The sequence below is a fragment of the Rhinopithecus bieti genome, unplaced genomic scaffold, assembly GCF_001698545.2.
Source record: "Rhinopithecus bieti isolate Rb0 unplaced genomic scaffold, ASM169854v2 scaffold_73244, whole genome shotgun sequence".
Lineage (NCBI taxonomy): Eukaryota > Metazoa > Chordata > Mammalia > Primates > Cercopithecidae > Rhinopithecus > Rhinopithecus bieti.
Genome location: NW_016827330.1, coordinates 41,161 through 52,015, shown reverse-complemented (window position 1 = coordinate 52,015; position 10,855 = coordinate 41,161). Strand labels below are relative to the sequence as shown.

General features: G+C 37.8%; 1 protein-coding gene across 1 annotated transcript in view; it reads right to left on the bottom strand.

Annotated features, from left to right (window-relative positions):
• LOC108523248 (cilia- and flagella-associated protein 47-like) overlaps window positions 1–10,855 on the bottom strand; it is a gene marked incomplete at its 3' end in the record, with an annotated part of 35,654 nt that overhangs the window by 19,187 nt on the left and 5,612 nt on the right. The window contains exon 3 of the mRNA XM_017863773.1: window positions 10,435–10,538. Coding sequence (XP_017719262.1) covers window positions 10,435–10,538 — 104 coding nt within the window. The remainder of the gene's footprint in view (window positions 1–10,434; window positions 10,539–10,855) is intronic.

The following is a 10,855-nucleotide window of genomic DNA, read 5'->3' as shown; positions in this document are numbered from 1 at the left end:
TACAAGTGTTCAAACTAATGATGAAACTCATAGATATTTTTAAATATAAAAGAAGGTCATAGTTTTGGGAGACACATGAAAAAAAGCTCTGAAAATCACTAATTATATCATCTACCAACTAGGGCACTTTTGTTAGTCCAGGTTGATGTGCGAAAACGTAGAAATCAAACATGTAATTTCTCTGTTTTCTTTCTTCTTTTTTCAGGGTTCACTCCACAACAAATAGAAGGATCATTGCATGTCTGACCTATATACAGAAAGTCTAAAGTAAAAATAAATGTGCTCACTCCAAGACAGGTTTTTTAATCACATCCCAGTCATGCCATTATGGAGTAGTTCAGATCCAGCTGGACTAAGTTTACTCACAAAACATTCACTCAATATATACAATTTAGATTATAGAAAAAAATAAAACTCTCCTGGACCTCAAGAATTTTACAATCTAATGGAGAGAAACAAACAAATACAAACTTCTGGTCCAGAAAATATAGCATAAACCCATTTTTTCCTGTTCCTTCTACTAAACACAACTATAAACCCTGAAAATGGTACACGAGGCAAGCAAAAGAGAATGATGAAAGGTGGTGAAAAGGAGAGATGGCTGATTTAGAACTCTGGGACTGCAGAAACAATAGCAGCAGGGTGTCTTACAATTCCCCCACCAACAGAGAAAGGCCACGCAGACCCAGTATTCTTTGCCTGCTGACCTAGTTAGAATCATTCTTTTTCTGGATCAAACAGGAGCCCCCCTGAACACACCAGGTGAGCCAGACAATGCCAGCCTGGGGATCAATTAAGAGGTATACCAATCATAAGTGACAAGGGGAAGCACTCTCCTTCTACTCCAGGCCTGAGATCCTGCAGAAGAGGAGTTCTCTTTCTCAGGAGTTCACCTCCTGAGAAAAGGAGCTTTCTGTCCAAAGGCACCAAGGTAGTTTGGGGAAACCAGGGGAAAAAAAAAGAAAGAAAAGAAAAAAAAAAAAAAAAAAACAGCAATTGCAAGCAGCTATATCTGAAAAGCCTCTTTGTCACTGCTGGCTCAAACCTCTCCTTTTTCACTCAGAGACACCTGGAAAGGTGAGCAGGACCTGCAAGAGATCTAGATACAGCAACTGGCCCAGTACAACAGACTTCTTTGCCCCATAAGTCAGATTTCTCTATCTGCTCAGAAGACCTGGGCAGCCAGAGGGGTACTTGTATAGGGTTCTTACCACATTTCTCCTCTACCAAGAGACATATGGCAGTCAGGCCTGAGAAAAAAAAAAAAATTGCCTCCACTCCTTCAGGAAGCACCAACAGAAGACAGTGGGAGCAGTAGTGATAACACACACATAAACAAAATGGATCAAAATAATACCGCAAACATACTGAAAACTAAATTGTCATCACAACCACAGCATACAAAATAGGCTAAGAAAAACATGCTGAACATAAATGGGGTGTGTGCCTGTTAAAATAACAGATTTAAATAAGACCCAGAGTCTCCTAACATAACAGAAAAAAACATTTAGCATTCAATTAAATATCACCTGTCATAACCAGGAACCAAAAAAATAACAATTTTGATGAGAGCAGACAATCAACAGATGTCAACCAAGATGAACCTCAGGTTGAAATTATTGGGCAAGAATTTTAAAGCAACTGACAAAAAAAAAATGCTGCAACAAGCAATTTCAAGTTTTTTTTTTTGAAATTAATGAATAAATAGAAAATCTCAGTAAATAAATACAAGTTATAAAAAAGAATCAAACGGAAATTACAGAATTGAATACTACAATAACCAAAATAAAAACATAGTGATGAACACAATACCAGGATGGAGATAACAGAAGATAAAATGAGTGAAATGGAAGCTAGATTAATAGAATTCACCTAGACTTGACAGAGACTGAGAGAGAAAGAGAAAAATATGAGCAAAGTCTCATGGGCCTGTGGGACAATAATAAATGATCCAATATTTGCATCATTAAAGTCTCAGAAGAAGAGAAGAAAGAGAAAGGGGTTGAAATAATAGTTAAATGCTAATAATGGCTAAAAATTCCAAAACTTGGCAACAGACACTGACATACAAATTCAAAAAGCTGAGTGAACCCAAACCTGATAAACTCAAAGAAAATCATGTCAAGGCATATCATAATTAAACTTTTGAAAACAAAAGATAAAAACAAAAATCATGAAATCAGCCAGAGAGAAAGAATGTGTTCCATATAGAGAAGCACCAAATTAAATGAATGCACGTATCATATCTGACGCCACGGAGTCCAGAAGGAAGTGTCACAATATTTTCAAGTACTGAAAGAAAAGAAAACTGTCAACTGAAAACTCGATATTTGTTAAAACTATGTTTGATAATGAAGAAGAAATACAGACATTAGACAAAGAAAAACTAAAAGAACTTGTCACTAGCAAACACACCCTTAAAGATCATCTAAAAACATTCTTCAAGTGGGCAGAGCAAGAAGGCAGAATAGAAGGCTCCACCTATCATCCCTCCTACAAGGACACCAATTTAACTACTATCTATACGGAAAAAAAAAAAAAGCAACTTTGTAAGAACCAAAAATCAGGTGAGCACTCACAGTACCTGGTTTGAACTTCATATCACCAAAAGAGGCATCCAAGAGTGTAGGAAACACAGTTTCCTTTGTCAACCCTCCCCAACTCCCGCAGTGGCAGCATGGCAAGGAGAGAGAATCTGTGCATTTGAGGGAGGAAGAGCACAGCAATTGTGAGACACTGCATTGAACTCAGTGCTGCCCTGTCACAGCAGAAAGTAAAACAGAGGAACTAAGCTGATGCCTGCCCATGGGGGGAACATTTAAACCAGCCCTAGCCAGAGAGGAATCACCTATCCCAGTGGTCACGACTTGAGTTCTAGCAAGCCTTGCCACCATGAGCTATCATGCTCTAGGACCCTAGAGAAACTTGAAAGGCAGTCAAGGCCACAAGGACTGTAACTTCTAGACGAGTTCTAGTGTTAAACTGGGGTCAAAGTCAGTGGACATGGGGAGACACGCAACTTACTGAGACACCAGCTGGTGTGGCTAGGGGAGTGCTTGTGCCAACCCTTCCCCAACCCTAGGCTGCACAGCTCATGGCTCCAAAAGAGAACCCTTCCTTCTACTTGAGGAGAGAAGAGGCAAGAATAAAGAGGACTTTGTCTTGAATCTTGGATACCAGCTCAGACACGGCAGGATAGAGCACCCGTCAGAGGTGTGAGGTCACCTTTCCAGGCCCTAACTCACACATGACATTTCTAGACACACCCTGGGCCAGAAGGAAAGCTATTGCCTTGAAGGGAAGGACCCAGTCCTGGCAGGATTCATCACCTGCTGACTAAAGAGCCCTTGGGCCCTGAGTAACCAGCAGTGATACCTAAGTAGTGTGCCATGGGCCTTGGGTGACACTTGGAAATTTGCTGGCTTCAGGTGAGATTCAGCACATTCCCAGCTGTGGTGGCTACAGGGCAAGACTCCTTCCACCTGACACAAGTGGAGGGAAAAGTAAAAGTGTTTTATCTAATACCTTAGGTGTCAGCTTGGCCACAGAGGTATAGAACACCAAGCAGGCCTTTGGGCATCCTGATTCCAGGCCTTAACTCTTGGATGGCATTTCTGGACCTGCCCTGGGCCATAAGGGAGTTCACTACCCTGAAGGATGAGTCCCAGGCTAAACAACATTAACCACAAGCTGACTAAGGAGACCTTTGACCTTAAGAGAACATCAGCAGTAAGCTTGGCAGTACACCTTGTGAGCCAGTGGTGGTGGCGGCCATAGGGTGAGGTCCCTCTGCCTCTGGAAAGGGAAGGAAAGACTGGGAAGAACAGTGTCATGTGGTTTGAGTACCAGCTCAGCCACAGTACAATAGGTAGACTTCTAAGGTACTTTACCCCAGTCCCTTTTTCCTGGATGGTACCCCTGGACCCACCCAGAAAACTCTCCAGAACATTAGACTGACCAAAGATTTATTGAGTAGCACCCCACAAGCACAGGCAACCAAAGCAAAAATTGGCAACTAGGATCACATCAAGTAAAAAAACTTGTGCACAGCAAAGGAAACAATCAACAAAGTAAAGAGACAACCCACAGTATGGGAAAAATATTTGCAAACTACACATCTGACAAACGATTAATAACCAGAATATATAAGGACCTCAAACAACTCTCTAGGAAAAAATCAGTAGTTAAATTTAAAAATGGGCAAAAAGTTTGAATAGACATTTCTTGAAAGAAGATATACAAATGGCAAACAGTCACATGAAAAAGTGCTCAACATCACTGATCATCAGAGAAATGCAAATCAAAACTACAGTGAGATATCATCTCACCCCAATTAAAATGGCTTTTATCCAAAGGTTAGGAAATAACAAATGCTAGCAAGGATGTGGAGAAAAGGTAACCCTCATACACTGCTGGTAGGAATGTAAATTAGTACAACCACAAAGCAAAGGAGAACAGTTTGGAGGCTCCTCAAAAAACTATAAACAGAGCTACCATAAGATCCAGCAATCTCACTGCTCAGTATATACCCAAAGAAAGGAAATCAGTATATTGAAGGGATATCTGCACTCTCGTGTTTATTGTAGCATTATTCACAGTAGCCAAGAATTGGAAGCAACTCAAGTGTCCATCAACAGATGAATGGATAAAGAAAATGTGCTACATAAACACAATGAAGTACTATTTAGCCATAAAAACTGAGATCCAGTCATTTACAACAACATAGATGTAACTAGAGGTCATTATGTTAAGTGAATTAAGCCAGACACAGAAAGCAAGCATTCTATTTCTCTCTTATTTGTGTGATCTAAAAAATAAAATAATTGAACTCATGAAGATAAAGAGTAGAAGGATGGTTACCAGAGGCTAGGAAGAGTAGTTGGGGGTGGGAAAGAAGGGGGAGGGTTAATGCATGCAAAAATATAGTTAGAAACAATAAATAATAAGACCTGGTATTTACTATCACAACAAGGTGACCATAGTAAAAAATAATTTAATTGTAGATTTAAAAATAACTGAAAGACTGTAACTGGATTATTTGTAACACAGGGATAAATGCTTGAGGTGATAGATACCTCATTTACCTTGATGTGATTATTAGTCATTGCATGCCTGTATCAAAATATCTCATATAAACCTTAAATATATACACATACTATGTACCCCTAAAAATTAAATATGGCCAGGTGCAGTGGCTCATGCCTGTAATCCCAGCACTTTGGGGGGCCAAAGTGGGCAGATCACAAAGTCAAGAGACCGAGACCATCCTGGCCAACCTGGTGAAACCCTATCTCTACTAAAACTTAAAAAATTAGCTGGGCGTGGTGGTGCGTGCCTGAAATCCCAGCTACTCGGGAGGCTGAGGCAGGAGAATCACTTGAACTCGGGAGGCGGAGGTTGCAGTGAGCCGACGTCGCACCCCTGCACTCCAGACTGACGACAGAGTGAGACTCTGCCAATATATATATAATATATTAAATATAATAAAGTTCTTCAGAAAGTCAGGAAATAATAAAAGAGAGAATCTTGGAGTATCAGAAAGAAAAAAATGGAGCAGGCTGGACATAGTGGCTCACATCTGTAATCCCAGCACTTTGGGAGGCCAAGGTGGGAGGATTGCTTGAGCCAAGAAGTTTGAGACCAGCCTGCACAACATAGTGAAACCCCACCTCTACAAACATTAAAAGTGCATGGTGGCGTGCACTTGTAATCCCAGCTACTCAGGAGGCTGAGGCAAGAGAATCGCTTGAAGCCAGGAGGTGGAGGTTGCAGTGAGCCAAGATCACACCATCTCACTCCAGCCTGGGCGACAGAGGGAGACTCCGTCTCAAAAAATAAAAAAGAAAGAAAGAAAGAGAGAGAGAGAGAGAGAGAGAGAGAGAGAGAGAGAGAAAGAGAGAGAGAGAGAAAGAAAGAAAAGAAAGAAGGAAGGAAGGAAGGGAGGGAGGAAGGGAGGAAGGGAGGAAGGGAGGAAGGGAGGAAGGGAGGAAGGGAGGAAGGAAGGAAGGAAGGAAGGGAGGAAGGAAGGAAGGGAGGAAAGAAAGAAAGAGAAAGAAGAGAGAGAGAGAAAGAAAAGAAAGAAAGGAAGGAAGGAAGGAAGGAAGGAAGGAAGGAAGGAAGGAAGGAAGGAAGGAAGGAAGGAAAGAAAGAAAGAAATTAGCCAGGCTTGGTGGTGCATGTTTGTAGTCCAAGCAACTTGCGCGGCTGAGGTGGGAGGAACATTAGAGCCCAGAAACTTGAGGTTGCAGTGACCCATGTTGACACCATTGAACTCCAACCTGGGCAACAGAGGAAGATCCTGCCTCAAAAAAGAGAAAGGAGGGAAGCAAGGAAAGAAGAAAGGAAGGGAGGGAGGGAGGAAGCAAAGAAGGAAGGAAAGGAGGGAGGGAGGGAGGAACAATGGAAATAGCAAAACACTAGCTACATACAATCAGCTATATTTTTTCTCATAAGTTTTATAAATTATATTTGATGATGAGAACAAGAATCATAACACCCTTAGATACTCAAGATAGCAATATTTAAAAGTAGGGAAAGAAAAAAAGACTTGGATGGAAATGAAGCTTCTACGCTTCACTTAAAGTGACAAAATGTTTATGCCACTAGAATATTATATCACGTATGTATGTTGAAATACCCAGAGAAACCACTACAATAATTATGCAAAGAGATGTAAAAAAATAGTACAAATACATCAAGACGCAATCCTAAAATAACCTTCAATTAACCTACAGGATTGCAAAAATGAGAAACAGAAGTATGAGAAACAAAGAGAACAATGAGAAAACAATAAACAAGCAGACAAGTTATAGCATATACAAATTAACTTCAATATAAATAGTCTAGATACAACAATCAAAAGACAGAGGTTGAAAATATGGGGAAGGGAACCATTGCCCAACTATATGCTGCTGCTTAGAAGAAACTCAGTTTAAATTCAAGGCCATAGTAGGGTGAAAGTAAACAAATAGGAAACAACATAGTATTCAAATTTTACTTAGAAAAAAAGTGCAAAAAGCTACATTAATATATAATAGAGGCTTCAGTGCAAGAAAATCACCATGAACAAAGAGGGATATTATATATAATAAAAGGATCAATCTAACAGAAAGGAATAATGATCATAAATAGGTCCATAATAAACCTGTGGAAATTAACACACTTTTAAATAATCCAGGAGTCAAAGGGAAAGTTTAAAAAAATTAACTACATAAAACTGAGTCAAAATAAAAATATAACATATAAAAATTTGTAGGACACAGCTAAAGCAGTGCTGAGGGTCATTTATAACATTACATATTTACATTAGAAATGAGAAATTGTCTCAAACTCATTGTCTAATTTCCAATATCAAAAACTAGAACAAGAGCAATATTAATTCAAATCAAGCAGAATAAAAGTAATAATAGAGAGCAGCAATCAACAGAATTTAAAATAAAATGATAGGAAAGTCAATGATAGAAAGCTGATTCTTCGGAAAAAAAATCAATAAAGTTGATAAACCACTAGCAATACTTTAAAAAAGGACAAAATACACACATGTTCAACATCAGAAATGAAAGAAAGGATATCACTACAGATGCAGCAGCTTATTATTTATTTAAAAATAATAAGAAAAAAATTCTAACAACTCTAAAATAATACATTTGACAACTTCGAATTGGAAGAATTCCGTGGAAATCAGAAACTACAGTAACTCAACCAACATAATAATATAGGCAGTATGAATAGCCCTATAAGAATTAAAAAACAAAATTCATAATTTAAAACATTCTGAAAGAAAAATCTCCAGGCCAGACAGTTCCACTAGAGAATTCTACCATTTAAATAATTGTTATCAATATTAAATAAGTTCTTCTAGAATACAGAACAGGGAGCATTTCCAAATTCATTTATGAGGCTGGCACTATCCTGAGAGCAAAACCATACAATGACAATAAAAAAAAGTAAACCAATCAATCAATCAAACAAACTATAAACCAATATCACTAATAAACTTGGACACAATAATCCCTAATAAAACATGAGCAAATCAAAATCCAGAATATATAAAAAGAATGATACATGATGAGCCACACTCTGACACCCAGGCTGAAGTGCATTGGCATGATTTCAGCTCACTGCAACCTCCACCTCCCAGGCTCAGGTGATTCTTGTGCCTCAGCCTTCCAAGTAGCTAAGATTACAAGTGTGCACCACCGCACCCAGCTAATTTTTGTATTTCTAGTAGAGACGAGGTTTCTCCATGTTGGCCAGGCTGGTCTCGAACTCCTGGCCTCAAGTGATCCGCCTGCCTCAGCCTCCCGAAGTGCTGGGATTACAAGGGTGAGCCACCGAGCCCAGTTTCACCACTCTCACACAACATAATACTGAAAGTTCTAGCCATGGAAATAAAGCAAGAAAAAAAGGTAAAAAGCATATACTTTGGAATGGGAAAAAACACACAAATGAACTATCCCTGTCTGCAGATGACACAATTATCTACATATAAGATGGCAAAGAATCTAGAAAACATACAAAAACCTCCTAAAAAGGGAGTTCAGCAAGGTTAGAGGATACAGTGTCAACAAACAAAAATCAATCACTTCTCTGTATATAGCAACAAGGAATATGCAGTAACCAAAATTAAAAACACAATATTATTTGCAATCACTCCAAAGAAAATGAAATAGTTATATAGTTAACAACACATGTAGAGAATCTCTGTGCTGAAAATTATAAAATATTGATAAAAGAAATCAAAGAAGACCCAAATAAATGGAAAGACACAGCACATTCATATTTGGGGAGACTTACCATAGTAAAGATGTCAATTTCCCTCAAATTGATCTATAAGCTAAGCTCAATTATTCTCAAAATCCCAGCAATATTTTTTTTCAGGCTCAGAAAGATTATTCTAAAACTTACATGGAAAGGTAGAGATATTTTGATAACTAAACTAATGGTGACAAAGAATAACATGTGAAGAATTACTGTACATGATATTAAGAATTACTATATAGCAAAGGTAATCAAGGTAGCATGATGTTGGCAAACGTATGGATACGCAGATGAATGGAAAAATGCAGAACACAGAAATAGACCAATGCAGATTATGCTGAAGTGATTTTTATCAAGGGCATACAATTCAATGAAGGAAAATAGCTTTTTCAACAAATTTGGTCAGAGCAATTGAACATCTATAGGCAATAATTAGAACCTCAATGTAAACCACACTTTAAACAAAAATTAATTCAAAATATATCATAGACTTAAATGTAAAACTTTAAAAGTTAAAAATAGGAGAAAATCTTCAACCATTATGATCAAGGGTTAGGCAAAGAGTTCTAGACTTAACACTAAAAGCAGTACTAATTTAAGGAAAATTGATAAATTGGACATCATTGAACATCATTAAAAAAAACGCTTTTGTTCTACAAAATACCCTGTTAAAAGGATGAAAAGTCAAACCTCAAACTGGGAGAGCATATTTGCAAGCTACATAACCATCAAAAGGCTTGTATCCAGAATATACAAAGAAATTGCAAAACTCAATAATAAAGAGCAGTGTAATCAGAAAATGAGAAAAACACATTAACAGAGATTGCACTAGAGAGGGTACTCAGATGGCAAAGAAGCACCTGAAAATATGTTGTCAACATCATTAGTCATCGGGGAAATGCAAATTAAAACTATGGAGAGATTCCATTAAATATCTATCAGAATAGCTAAAATTTTTAAATAGTGATGAAAGCAAAAAATACTGGCAAATATATCATCCAGGTGGATTACTCATGTATCACTATTTGAAATGTAAAATGGTATAGGCGCTCTGAAAAGCAATTTGGGATTTTCTGTTAAACAAAATACGTAATTACCATGTGACCCTACAATTACACTCATGAGCATTTATCCCAGAAAAAATAAAAACTTATGCTCACACAAAACTTGTACAAGAATACTAAAACAGCTTATTTGTGATAGCTAAAAACTGGAATCTGTCCCTTTGTTCTTCAACAGGTCAACTGTTAAACAAATATATATATATATAAAATAGAATACTACTCAGCAATAAAAAGGAACAAAATATTGATACATTCAACAACTTGGCTGAATCTCCTGCAAGATTTTGCTGCAAGAAATGTTGCTGCAAGAAAAAAACAGAAGGCTACATAGTATGTGATTCAATTTATGTAATATATTTGAGATGACAAAAATTTTAGACAACAGATTAGCAGTATCCACAGTTTAGGGATTGTGGGTGTGAGGCAGAGGGGAAGTAGATACAGTTGTAATAAAGCAACAGGAGGGATTTTCTTGTGGTATTGGAACTGTTCACTATCTTGACTGTGGTGGTGGATACAAGAACCTACACAGGTGATAAAAAATGTATAGAAATTGATAACACACATGCACACACATATACACACACACACACACACCCCTTCCTTCAACCTTGTCCATCACACCAAAAGAGGGGCAGTGCTCTCCTTATATTGCAACTGTGGTGAGAAATAGACTTCTGATGAGAGAGGGCATCAGAAACAAGAAACAAAACTCTGGAAACAAGAAAAAAATCTGTTTTCGAGGACAGAAGCATCTTCAACCTGTCTCTCCATACATACCACAAACAAGCAAATCTAAGTGCCACTCATAGATAAGTCAAAGTGCAGAATGCATCCAAAATGGCTCTACTTAAATTGCAAAACACAAATTAAATATTTATACTGGGTTAATAGCTTGTTTTTTTTCCTACCATGTGTCTACAGTTTGATTCCTATGCAAAATGGGATGATGTGCTAAATCAGAACTTCTCAACAACACGAAGAAACAAAATAATTGAGGATCTAAATTTAGCTCATAGAAATGAAAAAGA